General features: G+C 46.7%; 1 protein-coding gene across 1 annotated transcript in view; it reads right to left on the reverse strand.

Moving 5' to 3' along the window:
- The window catches only part of MYRFL (myelin regulatory factor like), a 120,262-nt gene extending 98,028 nt beyond the window's left edge, over positions 1-22,234 (reverse strand). Inside the window, exons 1-6 of the mRNA XM_075553229.1 lie at positions 22,125-22,234; positions 19,278-19,420; positions 18,036-18,126; positions 6,503-6,570; positions 6,149-6,410; positions 5,326-5,417 (exon numbers count right to left, since the gene is read on the reverse strand). Coding sequence (XP_075409344.1) covers positions 5,326-5,417; positions 6,149-6,410; positions 6,503-6,570; positions 18,036-18,126; positions 19,278-19,420; positions 22,125-22,234 — 766 coding nt within the window. The remainder of the gene's footprint in view (positions 1-5,325; positions 5,418-6,148; positions 6,411-6,502; positions 6,571-18,035; positions 18,127-19,277; positions 19,421-22,124) is intronic.
- Between the last annotated feature and the right edge of the window lie 2,282 nt (positions 22,235-24,516).

Genomic DNA, 24,516 nt, shown 5'->3' on the forward strand with positions numbered 1-24,516 from the left:
GGCTTTCTTTTGACCTCGGATGGCAGAGAAAATGTATTTTTCTTGGGGCATCGCTATTACATGTCCTATGAGGAAAATCCTTTTTTTCTTTCTTTTTGTAGCATGCCATTTTAGAAAGGTATCTTTAAACCTTGGAAGATTTCTTTTTTTTCTGACTGTGCCAACTGGAGATGGGAAATGTGGGGCACCCTTCATGCCCTCGCTGCTCTGTAAGGCAATGGCCTGGAAATGCTTCCAAAAGCAACCTTTCCCCGGTTCTCCTGCTGGTGCCAAATCCAGTGAAAAGTGAGAAGGGGTGTTGGAGTGCTACTATAGGGTCAGTGGTTCAAAGCCACAAGGTGCTTCTGGCGACGAAGAAGAGGCTGTGTACTCCCATAAAGGTCTACGCCCTGAGAAAGCCTGTATAAGGCCACTTGGAGTCAGAATTGACTTGATGACCATAGGTCTGGGGTTGGAGTTTCTCTCTCCTGTAATGGAGAGAGGGTAAAGGAAAGTCCACGTGTTGGGGGTTTGGAGTCCGATGAACCCGGCTTGACTTCCAACGGTGTACTTCATGACTGCACACACGCAGCAGTGCCATCGAGTGCACGCCAACTCCTATAACAGGACAGGGTAGAACTGCTCCGGCGGCTTTCTGAGACTGAAACTCCGCAGGGAGTAGAACGGCTGGTGGTTTCGAACTGCTGGCCTTGCAGTTAACAGCCCAGCATGTCATCACTGCCCTACCAGGGCTCCTGGCATGGCCGTGCAGTGTTAGGAAAATGGTTTTCCCGCCTGCGCAATGGGAGTAACAAGGCAATACCTCCCGGGATTCCTGAAGGGAGGAAAGGGCAATGTGTGCAGAACGCAGAGCCCAGGGCCGGCCACCAGCGCCGGCCACCAGCGCCGGCTGGTAGGTGTGGTTCGTGTGCATGCTTCCGCGGGTTGGTCAGCTATTCCTGCATTCGGCGAGTGCTTCCAGGCCTGGCCTCCGTGGGCACTGAACCTGATGTGAAACAGCGCACCATGTTAGCCCGGTGGGACACCTGCTCCCGCAGAGCCCTGCCCCGCCAGCCTGAAGCAGGGTCAGCGAGCAGGTGCGCCGCTAGTGGCCCCACTGCCCTGCTGCTGGGGGGGAAGGTCGGCAGAGGGCAAGAGACGCTGTCCTGCCCTTTCCCTTCCCACCAGCCAGAGCATAGGAGGGGTCACCCCCAAATAAGTGACATAGTGGGGGCTTCACCGAGCACTGGTTGCCATCAGGGGAGACCCCAGGAAACAAGTCCACACTGAATTCTCAAAACACGCTTCAACCCCGTGCTGGAGCGTCCTCGTATCATTAATCAGAATCATACTATAAAGCTCTACTGGGTGACTTCAGTACCCCAACTACTGTTCAGAAGCTTACCTGCTAACTCTTTAAGTCACCTGCAAGGTAAGAATCCTTTTTACCCCTGATAAACCTTTTTTTTTAAGTTGAAGTATAATGTACTTTCTGATAAAAAAAAAGTTTAACTTGAAGTGTAGGCAAAGTCCATGAGTACAGAAGTGCACCACAGTTGGATGGTCTTTCATAAAATGAATTCCGTGTAACTACCATTAGCTCAAGGACTAGGTGGCCAAAGCAATGATCTGTGCTAAGAACCTAAAGGTTGGCAGTTCAAACCCACCTGGAGGTGCTCTGGGAGAAAAGGCTAGCAACAAGCCTTTGTAAGCATTACCGCCAAGTCAACCCAAGGGGGCGGGTCTGCATGGGATTGCCATGCGTGGGAAGCAGCTTGGTAACTGAGCCTGGATTTTGATGTCGGTACCTACCTGCAGGGCATCAAATTATCTGTCACTGCCACCACCCAAAGGTCCCAGTAAGAGAAGGTGAGAAGCGATGCCAATGGGCTTCACCTGTGAGGTCTCCGTACCTGGATTCCCTGTGAGGGTCATCCTGCTGGGTATCAAATGAGCCATCTCAGAAGCAGAAGTGGGGCTCTCACTACCAGCAACAACCTCCTTCACCCAGGAAGCCGGCTTAGTCATGCAAGGGATAACGGGAGCAGAGGCATCCAAACTTGGAGCCAGCCCCAGAACACAGAAAGCTGAGTGCTCCGGGCACTTCATTCTTGAGAAGACTCTCACAGCAAAAAGGAGAGGTGTGACCGCAGCAAGCTACCCCTGCCCAGCCTTTGGGAGGAAACTGGGCGCTTGTATCTGACTACCTTTTAAAATATTGTCTTGTGCATTGCTTTATTTAAAATAATCTTCAAGATGAGTAGAGTTTAAGATTGCTACTTCACCATCAAGGAATGGGAGGCTCAGAAAGTCTCCCGTTGCCAGGGAAAGGAGGAAGGCTCTTTTACTGACGCTTTGGTGTGAATTCAGCCCAAACCTTTCCTACTAACCTTGAGGAGCCCCGGGCCTTCTTGGCGACAAGTTGGACTGCAATCGACAAGGTCAGCAGTTCAAAGCTGCCAGCCGCTCCTCAGGAGCACGGCGAGGCTCTCTACTCTCACAAGTTGCAGTCTCTGAAACACACAGTGGCAGTTCGACCCTGCCCTGTGGGTGCTGTAGGTTAGCAGTGAGTTTGGAGTTTGGGGAGATTCCCAGCTTAGACCGGATGGGACTAACAGCCAGGGGCGAGTCCAGGTGATGCAGGGAAGCACTGTGCTCCAGAGCTGCCACCTCAGGGGAGCCGATTGCCAGGGCTTCCTTCCAAGGTACCGCTGAGGAAAGTCCAATAGCCAAGCTTTCAGTTAGCAATTGAGCACCGCCCAGTGACTCCATGTTGGGTCAGAACCCCTTGGAAACGTGGGGTTCAGGCCCGTGGAGCCCAGAACAAGCCAGCAGAAAAGAGCCTGCCCACTCGATGCTTCCCGCCTACATTTCCCATCTGCCCACACATTTCACTCTGTAAGCCCTATAAAGCAGAGGTTGGTGCCCGGGGCCAAAGCACACTGCTTGGGCAAAGGTCACCCAGAGAGTCTCGCCAATGGACATAGAAAGTTTCTCTTCCATCCAAACCCAGCCGTTCTCCTCCTGCCCGACCAACCAACCACCACCCCTAAACTCTGTAATGGCAAACTGGGCTTCGCCACCAGGAAATTTTTTGCTGAAAATCAAAGCAGTGATTAAAACATGGAATCTGGAGCAACACGTTTTGCTTGCCTTCTGCCCTCCACCTTCTGTTTTTGTTTCGTTTGGGTTTTCGACCCTGGGAACCTGCTTGTTTTGATTGTGCAAGCGTTGCCTGGAACCAAGGATGTCTAGCCAGCTTTTCAGAGGTTCTCGACCAGGACACAAGTAAGGATGCCTGCCGTTTGGGACTTGTGGCTCCTCTTCTGGGCTGTTGCTGGAGGTCGTGAAAATCCAATGCCTTCCCAGGGAGCGGCAAGATGGAAGCCAGCCAGCCAAGGATAGAGCTTTATCTCGGACTGGCAGTCGGGCTTGCCAGGGACTTGCCTGGCCTCCCTCAGTGAGTCGAAGCATCTGTAGGAGTCTGAACAGATGGTTCACTCTCCTGGCGAGGAATTTACTCCATCTTTTGTGTTTGCGAATCATAGAGAGGCCACTGGGTCAAGGCAAGGATCCCTGAAGACATTCGGGTGGCCTGCATGGGAAGGGTCAAGGAGAGCTCTACATTACTGAAATGACACCAAAAGCGAGCCACTAGGTCAGCGGTTCAAACCCACCAATCGCTCCATGGAAGACAGGTCTACTCTGTAAAGATTTACAATCTCAGAAGCCCTAGGGTCAGTTCTACTCTGTCCTATAAGATGGCTATAGGACACCTTATACTGAAAGAGGCTTTGATTTGCATTTTGTATTTCTAGGCTTGAAAAGGAAACGTCAAGCAACTGCTGGCTACGGTGGGTGGAGTTGTGTCAAACAAGAAGAGGCAGTAGGAATGTAGTGAGGGTCGGCTGCCAGTGCCTAAGGAGCCCTGGTGGCTTAGTGGTTACACATTGGGCTGCTACTTATAGGGTCAACAATTTGAAACCACCAGCTGCTCCACAGGAAAAAGATGAGGCTTTCCACTCCCCAGAAGAATGACAGTCTCAGAAATACACAGGGACAGTTCTGCCCTGTGCTGCCCTTCCCGGTCACTATAAGTCAAGTAGACTTGATGGCAGTGGGTTTGTTTTTTATCCTTTTTGATTTTGTTTTGTTTTATTGTTTTGAGAGCAGGAGATGGGAGGAAAATCTTGAACTCACCAGGCTGACAAATACGAGAGGAAAAAACGTGACTCGGTGCCCTGCTCACCCTGCCTGCATTTGAGCATCTGCAGTGACACAATTCACCAGGAGCATCATCTCCCCCCACCCACCCACCAGTGTCATAGCATTAACGCTATAAACCAATCTGTCTTCCACTTGATCAGGCCTCTAAGCTCAAAACATGTTCTAGGAGACCAAAAAAAACAAGGCACGCTGACCGCTTAGACATCGCAGGCTTCTGATGAAAGTCTTCTAAATTAATTTGACAGAATTGAAAGGACCGCCTGGAAACCTGCCCATTCACCATGAGAGCTGAGAAAACTCAACCCGCTGCGGCCTACCTGCTCCATCTGGCTCCTTAGAACGCAACCCAGCGACACTCTGTTGGCATCACCTACCAGTGTGTGAAGCCAGCCTCGGGGGCCCCATCTCACGAGCCCTGGCAGCAAAGTGGCCAGCATGTTGAGCTGCTAACACAAGGCCAGCAGTTCAAACCCACGCGCTGAGATGAAGCTGCAAAGATCGACGAGTCCGGAACCCAGGAAGGGCTGTGCAAGAAGCTGAGCAGAGTTTCCCCAAACACCCACCGGGGTACATCAGTAGACCCACAGGTGACGTCCACCTTCCTGGGCCCCGCTCCCTGAGACACTTCACCTTTGCATTTCACCTTCACCAGAGAACACAAATGACCCCTCTTTCTAGGAGCACCTATATGACCCACCCAAGACTATCCGTGAAACATTATGTCAGTGGGGAGGAAGTCAATGCCATGAACCCCTTCTAAGAGAGACAACAATTGCGCCAGGCTGCTCACAGGCTGGTTAGAAATGCCTTGATTTATGACTACATAACCCCACTCGAAGGGAATGAATAACAGAACTATAGGTGAGCGGATACATTTGTATGATGTGAGATAAGGGTTCCTGGGGGTGGGGGGAGCTTGGGGGAGGGAACAAATAAAGAGGAGCTGCTATCAAAGAGTTCAAGAAGAAAAACTGCTTTGAAACTGATGGTGGCAACAATTATGCTTGATCTCATTGAACGGTGAATTGTGATTATATCTGTAAGAGCTCCCGATAAAATGATTTCTTTAAAAATGCCTTTATTACGTGGCTCAGGCTGGCCGGCACTGACCTGGTTCACTTGGTCTGGATAGGTAGGCCCATACTTGGCAGTCCCCAGAGTCTTCCAGCACCTGGGTGTGCCTCCTCTTCTTAGCTGGTGGCAATGAGTCTCTAAAATCAAGACACCAAAGTGAAGGTTAGGCTCCTCTTTGCTCTCTGAGCAGTGTGCAGTCAACTTCAACTGCCTGGCTCTCTCCTCTCTGCCTTCCTCACTCCAGTTCATTGAGGCGCCTTGAACGCTGCTCCCTGGAGACTAGTTTTCTTTTCCTCTATCTTGAAAAGCAAACCAAGAATATTGTCAAAACTAGAGGGAGTGGACATAGAGACATAGAGAGGATATGGATTTAAGATATCACAAGATATTGTACACCAGCAAATTTTGTTCCCATGCTGTTTTGCCAAATCTTCTGATGGCTTTTACTCCTTTGTACATCCCCAGTTTCCAGAATAAGGGGTGCAAGGGAGAAAAGAAGATGCAGCCAAAGAAACAAGAAAAGAATTTCAGTTACTGCTTCCTCGACAGATTTGCGCCTCGGCGCTCATTCATAAATTCCCTGAGTAGTCTAGCTGAGGGGCATAAACAGGCGGCGTTTCCTCCACCACTCAGGATCTCTGACATGTTAACTTTTCATTGAAAGAAGACCTCCAGCCTAGTGGATTTTAATTAGCATTGTATAAAGTCCGGCACGTGGAGGGCTTGGCGTGTCTGATACATGTATCAACAGTGCCATCTGCTGGACAGGTTTCCACTGCTCATCCTTTTGACAGTCACTGCTCAGGGGCCCTAACTGCTGTAGGGTCCCTGCTGTGTGGTCTTTCTTAGGGAAAACCTTGTCCTTTACCCAGGGCTGTGACGCAGAGGCTGGTGATGGTAAGCACAGTTCATCCCCAGGTGAGAGGATGCAAACGGGTCCAGAGCAGCGGCGGGGTGGTTGCTGCTTGGGTAGCAGCCGTGGTGAAAGTCACTGTGGCCGTGGGCAGAACTGCCCGTTTCCGACGAGCTCTGTGGCAGTTGTGCAGGCACCATCCCAGGGGCAGCTGCAGGGTGGGCACAGGGAGCTGGGGTCCTGCCATCTGTAGGTGCCAGAGTTGGGTAGTGTGCACCTGGGGGAAGACACAAGTGAAAGCGCCACTCTTTCTCCCCATTCCAGGTCCCAGGACAAGTGCAAGACAGGTGGCCACTGCATCCCACTCACCTTGGATCTGTGGAGGCGAGCAGGGGTCTGATGCAGAGTACGGGGGGGTGTCTGGTAGCTGGCGTTGCCTGAGGATCAGAGACACGTGTTGCTTTTTGTTTTAATCTCATCTGTTATAGCTATCTCACACACACACACACACACACACATGTCACAAGCAGGGGCTAGTCCTCAACAGGCAACACTAACTAACACCCACTGGGATGGTTATCAGGGGCTCCCAAGAAGCCAAGAGCTGCTCAGACGATGCCCAGTGTCACGCTGGGGTTAAGTGAGTAGACTTTGAGTCACAGAGACCAGCTGAGCTTGAATCCTAACTCTGCCATGTCCTAGTTCCGTATTCAGGGCCAAGTATGTCAGCTCCCCAAACCTCAGTTCCCTCACCCGTGCCGTGGGAATAATTAGGACACCTACCTTATAGCATTGTTGTAAGAATTCGACGAGAGCATGTCTGCAGTGCCCCAAATGAACGAGTGCTCGAAAGGTATATTGAAAGTAAATATGAAACTAAATAGGATCTCAGGGCACTTCTGGTCCAGAGAGTTGCACGCACGTTGGGAGCGAATATAATGGAAAACACCACCCTGAAGGGCTGGCTTTCCATCTGTGAGTTGGGAAGTCACAGCACCCTTGAAAGGAACTCATGGTTCCACAAATGACTTGTAAACGCCTGGGGGTGAATGCAGAGCCTCTATCTGCTGATCTCTTTGGAGATACCAAGTAAAGTGGGTGCGCTCCTGTTCCAGTTGACCTCCGACCTCTGAGCGACCTATCACTCAGAAAGTCTGGGGTTCTAAGTCCTATGCAAGCACCATGACCCCTCCCAAACTTGATTCTCTTGCTTAGAGCGTAAATTCTCTGACTTTTCCAGGCGGACTAAGATGCCAACCTAATACAAGGAAGAGAAAAGTCGATTTTGGATAATTCCCTGAAAATGCTGCGTCTCTCCTTTGAATTGGGCCTTTGTCATTTATTCGCATCCTATTCCTCAGGAAAAAGAGGGCAGACAAGGGCAGCTTCAAAAGGATCGTGGAAACACTGCCCTGTCTTTGATTCCACGTTTGCCATGAACTTTTTGAAGTCCTCTGTGGAAGTTAAATGATATTAAGTCAACTTGAAGAAGATGTATGAAAGTATAGGGGTGGAATTCAACCTGTCAATCAGGTCACAGCCTGACGATGCCTGTTTGGGGGTGTGGCCTTCTCATAAGCAGGGGAAACTGGACACCTCCCTCTCTCTCCATCCCTTGGCTTTCCTGCTTGTGGGGACTCTGCCCCCGACCCTGAAAGCTGCTGGTGCCCAGCCACGCTTCCTCTGACCTTCCACCACCCAACTGTGCACTGCCCAGCCTGTGAGGGCCCTGCTTCTGCAGCACTGCAGGTGGCTATGTTGAGTCTACAGGGCAGGGGTTCTCAACCTTCCTCATGCCGTGACCCTTTCAGAGTTCCTCTTGTTGTGGTGACCCCCCACCCCAACCATAAAATCATTTCCGTTGCTCCTGTTATTAATCGGGTGATCCCCGTGAAAGAGTCATTCAACCCCCAAAGGGGTCTCGACCCACAGGTTGAGAACTGCTGCTTTAGAGGAACATGCAGACTAGTATGGGACTCATGAAGTTCAGTTGCACTGGGCGGGGATGCTTTCTTGATATATAATTACTTCTTGATATAAAGCTTTCTTATACATGTCATAGCTTTGTTTCTATGGACAACCCAGAGTGACACTCCCCTCATACATTTTATCTCCCTCCAAAACCTCCATCGAAGTGGAGAAACAAGAAGCAGCGGTGCATGAGCGGAAGCGCACATTCCCACAGCACGGTGACAGGCTGACATGGGGCGGGTGCTGCCTGGGTGAGCAGAATGGAAAGATACGAGGGTGACTGCCTGGGGATGGGGAGCAGCCACGGGAGCCCATCGGAAGCCATCCTATTTGAACCCCAGAAGGCTCAAAGCACTGGCCTCCCCAGGAATTTCTGAATTCTGCAGTGAGGGTTAGGCTCGAAAGAAAGGGATTCCTGGAAAGCTCGACTCAGAAACAGTTGAGTCCTTAAATACACTTTCCCACGCTTCAATTGGGCGACAACCTCCATCACCCAACAGAAGTTGGGTCGGCTTTCTCGCTGGGACACTGAGCCCGAGAGCCTGGAAGCACAAGGCTGCCCAGCGCAGCACTAAAACGGAAACGACTCCTCAAAAGTCTCAATGAAAAGTGTGAGACATTGCCACACCTCTTCATGGTGTGGACGCACACAGACTTCTCCCAGGTCGGAAAAAGGAATGTCCACAGTGGGGGGGGGATAATTCCAAAGTTACCTTCCCCCCCAAAAAAAGTCCCTGGTTGATCATCTAACCTTTGAGAACAATGGCATGCACACAGGAGTTCTTAAACAGGAACAAAGCAACATATCATTTCAGCAGGCCTTGAGCACCAGAGAAATAACAAATGCCAGCGAATAAAAACACTTCTTCTGTTTCTAATCTGCTCGTGCACTCTGAACAGATGTGACCCTCCCACGGATGAAATGTATAAAACCCAAAACCAGACTCCCTCCTTGGAGTCGACAGCAACCCCGATCGGCCCGAGACAGGCTAGAAGTGCCCCCGGAGTTTCCGAGGTGTGACTCTACAGGAGCAGAAGGCCGTCTTGCTCTGGTGGCCGCTGCTAGTTCTGTGGCAGACCGTGTGGCTCCACTTGACCCAGCACGGTGACCTTGGACATGGCAGGACCGGTCTCTCTGAGAACATGTCCTGAGACGAAGCCTCCTCCTCCGTGCCTCGAAGGAGCATTCTGGATGTACTTCTTCCAAGACAGATTGTTCTCTGGCAGTCCATGGTACTTTCAAGTTTCATCGCCAACACTATATTTAAATACATCTATTTTTCTTCAGTCTTCCTTATTTAATGCCCAACTTTCACATGCATATGAGGCAATGACAAATACCATGGGATGGGTCAGGTGCACCTTAGTCCTCAAGCAGTCTCCTTGCTTTAAAGAGGTCTTGTGCAGGAGATTTACCTAAGGCAATGTGTCCGCTGATCCGTAACTGCTGCTTCCATGAGCAGTGAGTGTGGATCCAAGCAGAGGGAATCCTTGACAACTTCACACGGTCTCCATGATCATGGTCCAGTTGTGAGGATTGGGGCTTCTTGACACTGAGCTGTCGTCCACACTGAAGGAAGGCTACCGTCCTTGCTCTTCACCAGCAAGGGCTTCAAGTCTCCCCGCTTCCAGCATGGTGTGTCCTCTGCATAGCTAAGATTGTTAGCAAGCCTTCCTCCAACCCCGAGGCCTCGTTCTTCTCCATGTACTCCCAGGAGTAATGACAGCTACCTTCAAAACTAAGGAGCCCTCGTGAGCCTGTCAGGTAAATGCTGGTCTGCTAACTGCAAGGTTGGTGGTTCACACTCACCAGTTGCTTCATGGGAAAATATGAAGCAGAATCCGTATAAATCTGAAGATCTAAGGCCTCAGAAAATCGGGATGAGTGTGAGTGGACTCCCTGACAGTGGGGACCTTCGAAGCTAATCAAACGGTTAAAGCAACGCTCTGATTCACGTAAAGAAAGCGCCATGTTTGGAGTTGTTTCAGAACTGCTCAACTCCTCCCGACTCACAAGGAATCCCTGCAGCGCACATCAGATGGGCCCTGAACTTGCTGCCCTGCACTTGTCTGCCCGACCAAGAGCCACTTCGTGAGTAGCCATTGCTATCTCTAGCTCTGCGGGAAACAGCTATTAAAAAGCAGACGATTGTTAGCTACTGGCAAAAGAAAAAAAATAGAATAATGGAAAACATGGATTCTACTTGGCATCAGGCCTTCGAACTTGTGTGACTTGCTGCTGAAAAATGGGCATTTCCACTCCAGGGATATTGAATCAGAATCTACATTTTAAAAAGCTCCTCAGAAGATTCTAATAGATTCATGTAGATTTTGATTTGGTACATGTGGGGTGGAAATGCACATTCTCAGCAAAGGTCAAACTGGAATGAACTGGTCAGAGCCCTGCTTGGCATACATGCCTCCTGTCTGGCACGTGTTTTTTCTTGTGGAGCATGAATGAAAAAACACATGTCCTAGAGGTTGAATGTCGTGCAGAGAAAATACAAAGTAGATGTTGGCCTGTAGTCAGCTGAGGTTCCAAGTGCTTCCGTGATAGCCACGTATTGCCCTGTCTTCTTCACATCGAAGCAGGCTCAGTCAGGGATCTGCTGTGTTAGTGCAGGGGGACTAGAGAAACAAATCCATAGGCACTCATGTACGTAAGAACGAACTTTATAGAGAGTAATTGCACATTAAAAACATCCCAGCCCAGTCCAGACCAAGTCCATAGTCTATACTGGCCCATATATCTGATACCAATCTATGAATTCCTCTTCAGTCACACAAAACACGCAATGACTCCGGATGCAGGAAGATCACAGGCTAATGGGTAGAAAGTCTTGTGGATCCAGTGACGGTGGAAGCATCTCAGTGCTGGTGTGGGTCTCCACATGGCTCCTCCAGCTCCAGGGCTCTGGCTCCATTAGTTTGTCCACATGTGGCTTGCCTTACAGAGACAAGCAGAGAATCTGTGGATCTGGCCTCGAGGAAGCTATTTATCTCCTTGGCACCTCTAAATGAGGTCATCAAGCTCTGACCTGATTGACAGGCTAGACTCCACCCCTTCACACGTTGACACCAGATTATGTAACTGCCACATTTACTGAGTGCTTCATGTGTTCCTAGCTATACTAGGCTCTATGCAGGACATGCACACGATGTAAAGAATTATATATAGCTCAAGTCAATAACGACAATGAATGTAAAAGTCATATGACAGTCCAGCTGGGACTATTAACAATTTAATAGGCCAGTTCTCAACTTTCTTCACACACCACCAGAATTCCCTTCTCTAAAGCTCTATTGTCCTGCACAATGACTGTCACTCAGCATAGTGCCTGGCACAGGGTTGGTATGAATTTCTGCGCTTACACTGCGCATGGCCATGCATACGGCTGCTGTCAGCTGCCATCACACTGACTCTGACACACAGCAGCCCCTGAGGAAGGCAGAACGAGGAACTGCCGGGTCCTCAACCATGTACACAGTTGGTTTACATGTAGCCCTTTGGTGCAGTCAGTGTGTCAGTCCGTCTCATGGAGAATCGGCTTCTTTTTTGCTGACCCTCTAATTTACCAAGCATTGTGTCCTCTGTGTGAGACTGGCCTCGCTTGGTAGCATGTCCAAGTCCGCGAGATGACGCCTCACTGTCTTCCTGCCGTTTTATTGGAGGCTCTTACATCTCATAACAATTCATATATCAATTGTATAAAGCAGTTTTGTATATATGTTGCCATCATTATTTTCTAAACATTTACTTTCTATTATGCCCTTGGTATCAGCGCCCGCCCTCATGACCTCTTGATAAATTATAAATTATTATTATTTTTTTAATCTTACACTGACTGCTATCTCCCTTCCCCCATGGTTTATCTTGTTTGTCCCCTTGGGGTGGGTGGTGGTGGTGGTGATGGTCATGTGTCAATCATTGCAATCAGTTCCCCCCTCCTCCCCACCTCTCCCCACTTTCCCCCTCACCTCCTTGTATCACTACTCTCATCCCTGTTCCTGGATTCCATATATCATGAGCTCTTATCTGTACCTGTGCTCATGCTCCGGTCTAGCCCCCAGTGAAAGGCAAAACTGGAGTCATGATAGTGGGGGTGAGGAAGCCTCGAGGGACCAGAGGAATATTGTGTATTTCATCAGCTCTATACTGGGCCCTGGTTGGCTCACCCTTCTTTGTGAACCTTCTGTGAGGGGATATCCTATTGGCTACAGATAGGTTTTGGCTCTCTGATCTGATGCCCCTCATACTCTACAATATGGTTTTTGTTTGTCTGTTTGTTTGCTTTGGGTCTTCTGATGCCTACTACCTGATCCCATCAATACCTCGTGATCACACAGGCTGGTGTGCTTGTTCCATGAGGGCTTGTTGCTTCTCAGCTAGATGACTGCTTGTTTAACTTCAAGCCTTTAAGACCCCAGATGCTGTATCTTTTGATAGCCAGGCACCATCTGCTTTCTTCACCACATTTGCTTATGCACCTGCTTTGCCTTCAGTGATGCTCTCTGAGTTGTAAGCCATAGTGAAGGCTGTAATCTTTTATCTTCATCAGCAAGTGTTTCAAGTCTTCCTCCCTTTCAGCAAACAAGGTCGTTCCATCTGCATATCAAAAGTTGTTGATACACCTTCTCCTAATCCTGATGCCACAACCTGCTTCATATGATCCAGCTTCTCAGATCATTAACTCAGCCAACATATTGAATAGGTATAGAGAAAAAGATACAACTGAGGATAATATGCACATTCCTTATTTTAATCCATCCAGGGCTTCCTCGTTCCATTAGAAGGACTTTCCCTTGGTCCTTGTACAAATGCTTCTTGAGCACAAGTAAGTGTTCTAGGGGTCCATGCATAGACTGTGTGTGTGTGTGTGTGTGTGCGTGTGTGTTTCATTTATTGAGATACGGCATCCTGATGACCAAAGCTAAAGTATCAGCCTTTCTCCACTCATAACTTTCTACCCTCTTATCCTACTCATGTTTTTTCATCTTATAGAATAACTTTATAATGTTTGTCATTGGCTCGCTCTTCGCCCTGGGGTGGTGTATCACAGAGTGGCACCATCCGAGGAGGACTAAGGATGAGAATGTGCAACAATGTATCCTGGGCACAGGTTAGAAGGGAATGCATTATGTGTAGAGAATTTTGAAACAATAATTAATCTGAGAAAAAATTAGCCTGCTCTTTATTATCACCATGCACCACCTCCTGAAAAAAGACCTGGGCATGTTGCCCGGGTGGACCACACCTGCCTTGTACACCTGTGTGCCGCTGGAAGGGATTTCTCACCAGCCTTGCCCCTTTTGGCACCCCATTGCCCAGCTATTAAAACCGTTGCAATTGAAGGTATATGCTCCAGTTCTTCACACGTATGATTGGTCCTCGCAGGAGGAGATTCACATTAAGACCATGTCTTAATATTTGCATGTGTGAGCAAGTGTCAGCACCAAGGGGTGGCAGGAACTCAATAATACTTCACCGATCTTTCCTGGGGCTTGTACCCACCACCAGAAAGCGAGAGCGGGAAAGGGCCTTGGCAAAAATGCCCGTGGGTGAGCAACCCAGGAAAACCACCTCATCACAGGAAAGTAGCATGGTGCTCCTTTCTGCAACGCCATGTTGAAAACTGCAAGGACCCCGGCCCTTCTTCCTCCCCTCCTCGGCTCCCTTAGAAATAGACTGTCTTTACTGAAAACCTGCCCTTGACCAGGGACTGCGCTAACCATTTGCACGTGTTGTCTCCTCGAATACCTGCAACCACCATATCAAATGGTACAATATTGTCCCTGTTCCACAGCCAGACACTTGATGTGGTTCAACAACTCACATAAGATCATTCATTCAGCAACAGTCAAGTTGGAGTCAGAGTGTATCCTCTAAAGAACAGGGAATATTTAAATACAGAGCATCTTAATCAACTCAATTATTAGAGGTTATTTAATTTTACACAAATATCCTTAGGGTCTAGAAGACAGACTTGATTAGCATTCCTGTTTAGCCTTTCTCTACTACTGAAGTTTAAACTAAGAGATCAAACTATCCAATGAATTCAAACCATTTGTAACAAGCTCTTGTCCCAGAATTACCATACTTGTACGGCCTCTCTCCTGTTCTGTGACATGAGCACAGAGTGGGACATCAGCCCCACTCCGTTAGTAGCAGATCTGAAACCTACCGCTAGCAACTGACTCCTAATTCCTTTTTCCACTCAACCCCATGAAGCCAAATCCTCAGTACAACCCAGATGTTCAAGTTCAACCATCAGAGTGAAATACACTGACACCTGGGAGTTAATTCTGTACAGACATAAATGTATCTCAACATCCCAACAGGTGGCATCATTGTCCTCTTCAAGTCTCTAGAGCTCATGAGGGTATGTGCCCCCAACTAAAAACAGTTACCCAAGCAAACCGTATTGATTCTTTGGCTTGGGACGTGGGAAGGGGTAAGAAAGAAGAGCATGCTGTGTAGCCTAAATGCTGGACTTCTAGAACTTTAATGTGAACTTTAATCTCCTGGAGACCTTCCTGAAAAGTGTAGGTTCTTATTAGGGGGACTGGAGTGGGGCCTGAGATGCTAACTGTCTAGATTTTAGGTGATGCTGATACTGATGCTCCTCGGCCCATACTTTTGAGTAAAGGAAGGAAGCCAGTGAACCTTGGACCATGTTTAAGGAAATAAGGCCTATCCTGAAGAGTCACCACTTATCCCACCTGTCTACAGACATGCGCAAGCACACACACACACACACACACACCCCACAGGATGCTCTCATCTCTCATCTTTCTTTACTACAACCTCCAGAGTTTGATGCTGTCCCCAGAGCTCTAGTGTCCCTCCCACCAAGCAGCACCCATGCCCTGGACATTTCCCAGTGTGGTCCATCACCACAGATCACCTGGGCAACAGACAAAATGACCGAGGATGTCAGCCTGTGTCTCCGACAAAGAGCGCCCTGGGTTCTACCATACAAGGGGGAAGTAAAGGGGAAAGGCCACTTTCAGACACCACATGGGGACCGGCCTGGCCTCAGTTCAGCTTATCAATTATGTTCACAAGAAAATACCAGAGAGTCTTGAGCTGCAGCCCAAAGGAACCCATGGCCAAATAAACATGAGAAACACACTCACTCCCTGGCATCAAGGAGATTCTGGTGCACGGTGATCTAATGGACAGAGTGGAACTGCTCTTGGGGATTTCCAAAGCCAAGAGCAGAAAGCCTCAACTTTCTCCAGCAGAGCAGTTGGTGTGGTAGAACTGCTGACCTTCCAGTTAGCAGCCCAAGGATTAACGCACAAAGCCACTTGAGCTCTGTAGTTTGAGGAATATAAATTCTAGATCCTTCCTCCTGCTGTGCATCAGAGGCCCTGAGAAGTTTTACACTTGAAAAGCTCATGTAACTTCATCCAAGTCAGCAGTCACAATTTTTTTTCCTTTTTTTTATCATAAAGCTGTTTTCCCCCCACGGTATCACATACAGTTGCCACAGAACATATATAAAAATTTGTTTTACAGGACCTCTAATTGCAACTTTCAAATAAATTTGAGATCTGAAAATGGGTCAATGAGAGTCAAACGAGCTCTTGGCAGTTCCTCCAGCCTTCGGCATCTCTAGATTCACTGCCATGAAGAGTGTCCCTGGCATGTTGTGAAAGCACAGCTCGTGGGCAATATTGCAGAGTAGATCTTGAGTGGGACAAGTGGTTAGCATTCTCTGCGGGAATCAAAAAGTTGGAAGTTCAAGTCCACCCAAGGCACCTGACTAGAAAGACCTTACAATCTACATGTGAAAAACCAGCCTGTGAAAGCCCTTCAGAGCCTGGTCGTAGTCTTAGCACACCTGGGGTCACCGTGAGTCAAACCACCTTCATGGAACTGGATCTGACAGAGAAAGTAACCGAGGTGACTTTGGGCAAGGAACTGCTGAGAGACAGGCCGCTGAGCCGCGTTAGACGCTGGACCTTCTGGATACTGTACTGAGTGGCTGGAGTGCTGGAACAGGCCGTACAGATGTCACAATCACCTAACCGGCCCCACAGCCTTACGGTCATGACCTGGACCGTTTCCTTCCGCTTGTCCACTCCCAGCTCTTTATTGCAGCCCCAATTAACTGCATGCCCCGGGCCAGTTTTTATTGCGTAATGATAGGTTATCTGATGAGAGAAGACATCTTTAATGAACGTGAACTCTGGCAATCTTTGGAAACTCCTGACTTGAATCCACTCTGAGGCACGACTCTTTGTGGATGATTCTAGATACACTTAATATGCTTTCCTGAAATTCACATTTCCCCTCCAACAGCCTACACAATATCAATCGATCAAAAAGTAAAGTGTAGACGTGTAGAAGGAAACGCATGTATGCCGCAGACTAAACGTCTCTGACTCAGAGCGACCCTACAGAACAGTAGGTTGTCTTAGGAGGGTCAGTCTGAGTCAGAATTGACTTAACGTGGGTGAGTTTGAATGTTGAGAACGTCAAGAGCACACCCATTTAAGAAAAAACTGAGACAGTGACTTGATAAAATTTTCAAGCCTTCCTTTTTTTTGTGAGAAAAACACTTTTTAAAAATGGAAACATCATCTATAGATAGGGAGAAAACTTTTCCAAAACACATAGGCAATCACATTCTTATATCCATAATATTTTATGAATTCTCAAATAACACTGATTTTTAAAAATAGTCAAAGATATGAAAAGACACTTCATCAAAGAAAACATATGAATGGCAAATAAACATGAAAAGATGCTCGGCAACATTAGTCCTTAGCAAGCTACGAATTAAAACACAATGAGATGCCACTATAAACTGATAAGAAAGGTTATAATGATTTTTTTAAACAAGCCAAAAAACGTTTGAACTAATAATGCGAACAGCTAGAGATAAGGAGAGATCACTGAAGGCCTCATGTGTTACTGATGGCCAGGCAAAATCCTGCCCGTTGCTTATAGAGCTAAAGTGGTGGTATGACACAGCAATCTGTGTCCGACATATTTACCAGCAAGAGATGAAACCTCTTGTTCTCACAAAAATCTGTCAATGAATATTTATAGAAGTGCTTTTGGCAATTTCCCAAACTGGAAATAAGTCAATGTCCTTGACCAGGAGCCTAAGGAAACACCCTTGCTAGGTTCTTTTAGTGAAATTCTTCCTAGCCATGAAAAAAAAGGAACTATTGATTAGAAAGCATATATGGTAAATGAAAAAAGGCATATTCGAAGGGTCGCATACTCTGTGATTTCACGTAGGTGGCACTGGGCAAAGGGGAAAATATAGAGTTGGAGAACTTTCCGTGGCTGCTAGGAGTTAGGGGTGCGATGAGGAGCTGGCCGTCAGGGCAGCAGGGGGAGGTTTTTCAGGAGTTATCATAATTCTGGCGTTCCTTACACTAATCTCTGGATTGGACATATGTATATGACAAGTATATTAAATATATATATTAAGAGTAGAAAACTGATTAACTTATTGCCAAAGTGGTCAACAAAAGGAGAGAGGAAAGCCACAGATTATCCATATGAAGAATGGCAAAAGAATTATCACTACAGACCCTACAGTCATTAAAAATAGAAGGGAATGTTATTAAGAACTTTAGAATTCAACAACTTAGATGAAATGGAGAAATCCATTGAAAGACTGTCTAAACTGGTTACCGGTAGATAATCTGAATAGGTAATCCGAATATGCCTGTATCAATTCAAGAAATGGATTCTGTGGTTTTCTTTTAAAAGAAAAAAGCTTCCCACAAAGAGCGCTCTAGGCATAAGTGACTTTACTCATGAAATATGCCAGACACCTATTGAAGTGTCATACAAATTTCACCTAAACTTTTCTGGTAAAGAGACAGGGAGGGACACTTTCAAATTTATTTAATCATTTCACAATTTTTTAAATATCAAATGGAAAACAGTGTCCTCAATACTTACAAGGCCCCCAAATCGAAATCGTGGCCCATTAGCTCCTCCAGCAAGTTGGTATCCAGAACCGCATTCCCTAGAGCGCCACTGGACCCCTGAGCTGCAAAACCAAATTAATTTAATTAAATTTAAAATGCTTTGGGAAAATATTTATAACATTTTGCTAATAACATTTAAAATTGTACTAAGTAATTTTCTAAAGTGAATTTTAAAATTACCTAAAATCACTAAAATCAAGAGAATGTCTGAAATGACAAGTTGCCACAGAACAAATTGGGAAAAAGAATGCCCCTCAGAGCCAGATGCTATTAGCCAGGTTAATCCAGATGGTATTATCAGTCATTCTTTCACAACTTGAACAAATGATAATTCCTTCACTATTTTCACAGTTCTAGAGTGAAGATAAAGATAAAAATCCTAATTATTTTTATGATACCACTACAAAATTGTTATCAAAATCTGACAGAGATGAGATATACATTTTTTAAAAATAGATACAGACTAATATCATTGGTGCATATTATAAATGAAATATTGTCAACTAGAATTCAGCACTAAGACATCACTAAGAAAAACAAGGGTGAATCGCTGTTGGAATTCACATATCAAAGGTACAATAGTATTTGACCTTCCTGACTGAAGACAAAAGTAAATTTACTATTCAACATCTATTCTGATAAACCCATCCTATGTGCTGGTTATTGTTAGGCGCCATTGAGCCAGTTGCCAATCATAGTGCCCGAATCATTGTACAACAGAAGCACTAAGGACACCGACTGAATAAATACAGTGAGAAGACACAGCCCTGGTGTATGATTTTCCTCATCTCAACCCATGCAAACACTTCTTCTGTTCAAATAGCTGCCTCTTGGTTTATGTATAGGTAATTTATAGGTTCCACAAGAGCACAATAAAGAATACCTATTCTTCCAATATTATCTATAATTCAGTATTATTTCACAGCAGAATGTCTTCATATAGTCAATAAAACACAAGAAAATTCATTTTGGAATTCCCTGTTTTCAGTCAAAATCCATCTGAGATCAGCAATGGTATCCCCAATTCCACACACTCTTCTGAATCTGACTTGAATTTTTGGCAGTTTCCTGTCAAAATACTGCTGCAACTATTTTTTTGGACTCGTCAGTAAAATTTTATTTGTGTGTGCTACTAATGATGTTGTTTGATAATTTCCACATTCTGTTGGTCAACCTTTCTTTGTAAGGGGACGCTGAAGTCTTGGATCTTCACCAGTAAGTTCTCTTTGCTTTCGGCAAATGCAGTTTAACCATTTGCGCATATTGAAGATTGTTAATGCATCAGTTGGCCTGGTAGCTAGCTGCCTTCCAAATTTCTTGGCATAGATGAGTGAGTGCACACTTGCAATGTTGCATCTGTTTATGGAAACATCTTGGTTAGTGTTTATGGTGGTTAGACTTTGTGTCAACTTGTCCCAGGATGAAAGTGTAGGGGTGGATTCCACATGATGCCTCCTTGGGGGTGAGGCCTTGTTGTAAGAGAGAATCTGGGACCTCTCTTTCTCTCCCTTTGCCTTCTTGCTAGTTTGGTTTCTGTGTCTGCCTCCAGGAGATGCTCCATGTGAGCCACCGACCCTGGGAGCTACTGGCACCCTGCCATATTGCCACAAACCTCGGACCCACGTGGCTCTGCACCCACCGGTCAATGATCCCCCGTCTCCCATGTCACCTTTCTGCTGCATTGGCCTGCAGCTGCACGAGTCTGAAGAGAGCCCCAGTCAGCATCAGACCTATAGACTTGAGTTGGACTGGGCCGGGCACCTTCTTGAGCTGAAAAAGGTCTTTCTTATGCATGTATGCGTGTCACTCGCTTTATCATCTTTTGCCGATGTCTTCAGTGTAGCTTGGACTTCTTTCAATACCATCAGTTCTTGATCATGTACTACCTCCTGAAATGAATGAATGTCAGCCAATTTTCTTTTGTTGGTGCAGTAACTATATTCTTCCCTGTCTTTCATTCCTTTTTTTTAATGCTTCCTGAATTATACAATATTTTGTGCTGATAGAAGCTTTCCATATTGCAATTTTTTTGCTTTCAGCTTGAGAAATGCTGAACATGCCTTCCCTTTGGACTTTATGTCCCAGTCTTTACACATTTCATTACAATATTCTGTCTTGTCAAGTTGCCCTTTGAAACTTTCTGAAGAGTCCTTTTAGTTTATCATTTCTTTCGGTCACTTTAGCTCTCTACGTTCAAGAGCAAGTTTCACGGTCTCTTCTGATACTCATTTTGGTCTTTCTGTTCTGTCTTTCTAATGACCTTTCTTCATGTATGATGGCCTTGATGTCATCCTAGAACTCATATGATCTATGGTCATTAGTGCTCAGTGAGTCAGATCTATTCTTGAGATGGTCTCAAAATACAGGTGCTATTCAGGGTACTATTTTGGCTCTCGTGAACTTCTTTTTAATTTTCTCCATCTTGAACTTGCATAGGAATAATTATTGGTCATTCCAGAGTAAGCCCTTTCTCTTGTTACAGTGCGATTATATATTGCAATCCTAAATGGACTAGCAATCCATTTGAACAAGAAAATAAAAGTATCAAAAATTGTCAATAATGATTTTATTTCATATGACAAATTTATCTCAATAATAATGCAAAATACCTAGGGAAATTACAAACAGAAGAATGCATGTCTTAGTTATCTAGTGCTGTTATAACAAAAATATCACAAGCGGATTATTTCAATAAACAAACAAAATCTCACAGTGCAAGATGCTAGAAGTCTGAATTCTGAGGTTCCTGACACCAATCTTCCCTCGGGTAAGAGTTCCTTAGTGCCGGCACTTGAGGTCCGATGGACACACTGTGCTCCTGGCTCTTTTTTCTCGGTGGTAGTCAAGACCCCCTGATCTCTGCGCACTTGTTCAATATATTTTATATCTCAGAAGAAATTGATCCTGCCTCATTAAAATAGCTACCTCTTATCCTGTTAGGCTTTACAACACATAGGATATTTATATCACATCACAAAATAGGGGATAATTACGTGAGACTGAGAATTATGTCCTAGCCAAGGTGACTTTTTTGGGGGGTTGGGGGAGGAGGCAAGAGAGAACAAAGTAATTTGTAACAGTAAATATGGGAAATTTTCAAATCAGGTCTACAAAAGGCACACAGATTCCTATTATAGTAATAGACAGACCAATCTTTGGAACATGAGTTCAGAAATAAACTAAAATACATTTATGGAAATTGAGTGTATGATAAACATATTGTTGCTTATCAATGGGGAAAAATAGTATAAACACTGGAATCTCATTTTTATATTCAAATGAATTCCTAGATGCTCTGGTAGTCCTTGGGTAATGCAGATGGTTAACATGCTCAGCTGCTAGCCCAAAGCTGTAGGTTCAAATCCACCCAGAGATGACTCTGGGGAAAGCCTAGTGAGCTACTTCCAAAAAGTCAGCTATCAAAGAGCCAATGAAACAGAGATCCACTCTGACACACGGGGAGCAAGCACTTGACAGCAGCTATTTGGTTCAGCAGATCAAGAATTTACATAAATCATAATAGTACTAACAGAAAAGGGGGCCCATGTTTCTCTACTTTGGATGCAGAGGCGGGAGTCCTTTCTAGCCAGGACGGTGAAAGCCAGAAAACCCAAAGGAGACAAATTCCATAAACTTGACCGCGTGAAAACGGAAATTTTGGGCTATGCACAAAACAAATGCTGCTTGTAAGGTTTGAGACTGACACTGCCCAAAGCAAAACCCCTAGCGGTTTCCTAAGTTCACTAGAAAAGGTTCACGGGGGTGGGGGTGGGGGGGGGTGGGGGGGGTGGAAGCGCACAGACCATCGCTGGCAGACTCATCTCTGCCACTTCGTCAGGCAGTCCTTGTCACAGCCGCTGACCCAAGACAGAGTTCTTCACTCGCAAAGACGAGACTGAGGGTCCTTGGGCAAAGGGCTGCCGTAACTGAGGCACGCTCCCTATTCTGAATCCTTTTTACCTTCACTCTCGCTGCATTCCTGGTTAGGAGTGAAGGTCAGGCTCTCGGCAGCAAAGGGAGTTACAACCTGAAGACACGCTTCCTTCAGATCCCCTCTTACCCCAGTCGCTGAGACATGTGAGACAGGACCACTCTGGTGACTCCTTCCATGTCGCACTTGATGACCACAAGCAGGTGGCCCATAGATAAGCTGTATCTCAAAACTGCCATCCGGGGTGAAACTAAGACTGCAGTTTATTATTATTAGTTTGCTAACCACAGAGGGAAGCCAGATTCGTTGAAGTCAATTGCTCTCTACGCTGCGATGAATAAACAAAGGCTCTCAACCCATCCTCCAGAAGGGCTGGAAGGACACTAGACGGTGAGGCAACCTCTATCCTGTGTGGTACACTTGGCTGTGTATGCTGAGATGCTTTGCTTTTCTAAAGAACATGATATTCATAGCAGAGAATCCAAAACAACTCGTGTGTGTGTGTGTGTGTGTCTTTTACCAGAAGTGCGAAACCAAAAGATTATGCTAAACTCTTTGTCTTCCACACCAATATCCCACAGAGAGCAATGGCTTCTTCACATTCTGCCGCTGCACTTGTTAGAAGAGAATCCTTTTACGTTTTGCTTTGGGGTTACTGTCACATCATCATTGTTTACTCCTGAGCATCTCTCAACAGGAAAACTTTCTGGCCGCCAGAAACAAGATAGAGCAGGAAGTGGATCAGAAGGAAAGGGAAGGGAAGCCGAGCAGGGGGAGGGAGGGATGGGAAATGCTGAGAGAGTGCCAACTATTCTCTGCATTAAGAGGAACCTGGCACTTTTCCAAGTATGTACTAGAGTCATAGCGTGCTTATCCGGGTAGACTAGAGAAACAAATTCATAGACACATGTGTATAAGAAAAAGGTTATATACAAGAGCAATTGAACATTGAGAAAACACCCCGGCCCAGTCCAGACCAAGTCCATAAGTCTGATATTAGTCCATATGTCCGATGCCAATCTATAAAGTCCTCTTCAGACTCACGAAACACATGCAATAATCCCGAATGCAGGAAGATCACAGGGTGGGGAAGTCTTATGGATTCAGCGGCATTGTAAGCATCTCAGCAGCACTGGCAGTGGTCTGTCTCCACGTGTCTTGTCAGTAGAGTGTCACTCAGGGAGTGATTGAGAGAGAGTGTGTCTCCCACCTCCAAGGAGGAAATACAGCAATTCCCAGAATCCTCGGGGAAGGCCATGCCCACACAGAGGCCTCATTGGCTATACAATGAGTAACAAGCTAGACCCCACCCCTTCACTGATCATCCTCTCAAACTGAAGACAGATTTTCTAAGTACCACACATAGGAAGGAAATACTACTACAAATCAGGAGGATCCCCGCATAGTGGTTAGTCTGAAACCTTGACTTTGATGAAAAGATAGGATGGAGAAGAGCAGATGACCCACCTTCGTTTCAAGGCGTGATTTTTTTTAAGAGCACGAGATCTATTTTCTCTTCTATTCCTTCAGCCAGTGTCTGCGAAGCTCACCCACTGTCAGGCCCCGCAGAGGTGCGGGCATACCCCAGTGGGGATGAAAAGACAGGCTGCCCTCAGGGTGCTTGCATTGAAGGGGATGGAGGGGCCGCATAGAGGAGGAGGAATATTGACACAGTTTATGGTGAGTAATACCTAAACACGGCATTGTGCGACAGTGGCTAAAAAAAACACACATAACAGAGCAGTGTGATAGAGTGCAGGTCGAAGCATCTTTACGTGTCGAGGCCCCTCTGCGGAACGGGCCAGCTGGGCAAAGACTGCCGGCGGAGCCTGCCAGGCCTCGGGGCCGCAAGGGCACGAGCTGGGGGCTGGAACTTAGAACCTTGGAGAAACGACCCGTGGCAGCGAGTTAGGAGTGGAGGTCGGAGCACAGCAAAGGGTTTGGGCAGTGACCGGGTGCGTTCTACGCTTAGAAGACCACGGTGGTTCAGAAGCCCTGGAGGCACAGTCAAGAACTCTGCTAACTGCAAGGCTGGCGGTTCGAGCGCTCCCGCCGCTTTGTGGAAGACAGGAGAGGTCCACTTCTGTAAAGATGGCAGCCAAGACAAGTCCAGGGAAGTGTGTGTGGGGGGTGGGGGTGGGGGGACAGTCGCACAGTCCCACTCCACATGGGGCCACTGTGAATGTAAATCAACTCGATGGCACCTAACGACAACCAAGTGATCGACTAGATGAATCACATTTATTCTCCTAATAAAAATATAAGATGGTTCTGGGGGGAGGGTGCTAAAGGGGCAGGAACATTATAGCACTTGTCTGAGACCCTGAAGTCGGTCAGCTTTCTTCCTCTGCACCGAGCAAACGGCCACGCCCTTGACCTGCATGGTCTCCGGTTATCCTCCTGGCGGCCCTGGGAGGTAGGGATCCCTCTGCCGCCAGTCTGCAGGTGAGGTACCCATCCCATCCGCGATTCCGGTTCACTAGCTTGACCAGGCGCACGCAGCCAGAAAGGGAGACAGGGT

The sequence above is a fragment of the Tenrec ecaudatus genome, chromosome 6 (genome assembly GCF_050624435.1).
Source record: "Tenrec ecaudatus isolate mTenEca1 chromosome 6, mTenEca1.hap1, whole genome shotgun sequence".
In the NCBI taxonomy this organism is placed as follows: Eukaryota; Metazoa; Chordata; class Mammalia; order Afrosoricida; family Tenrecidae; genus Tenrec; species Tenrec ecaudatus.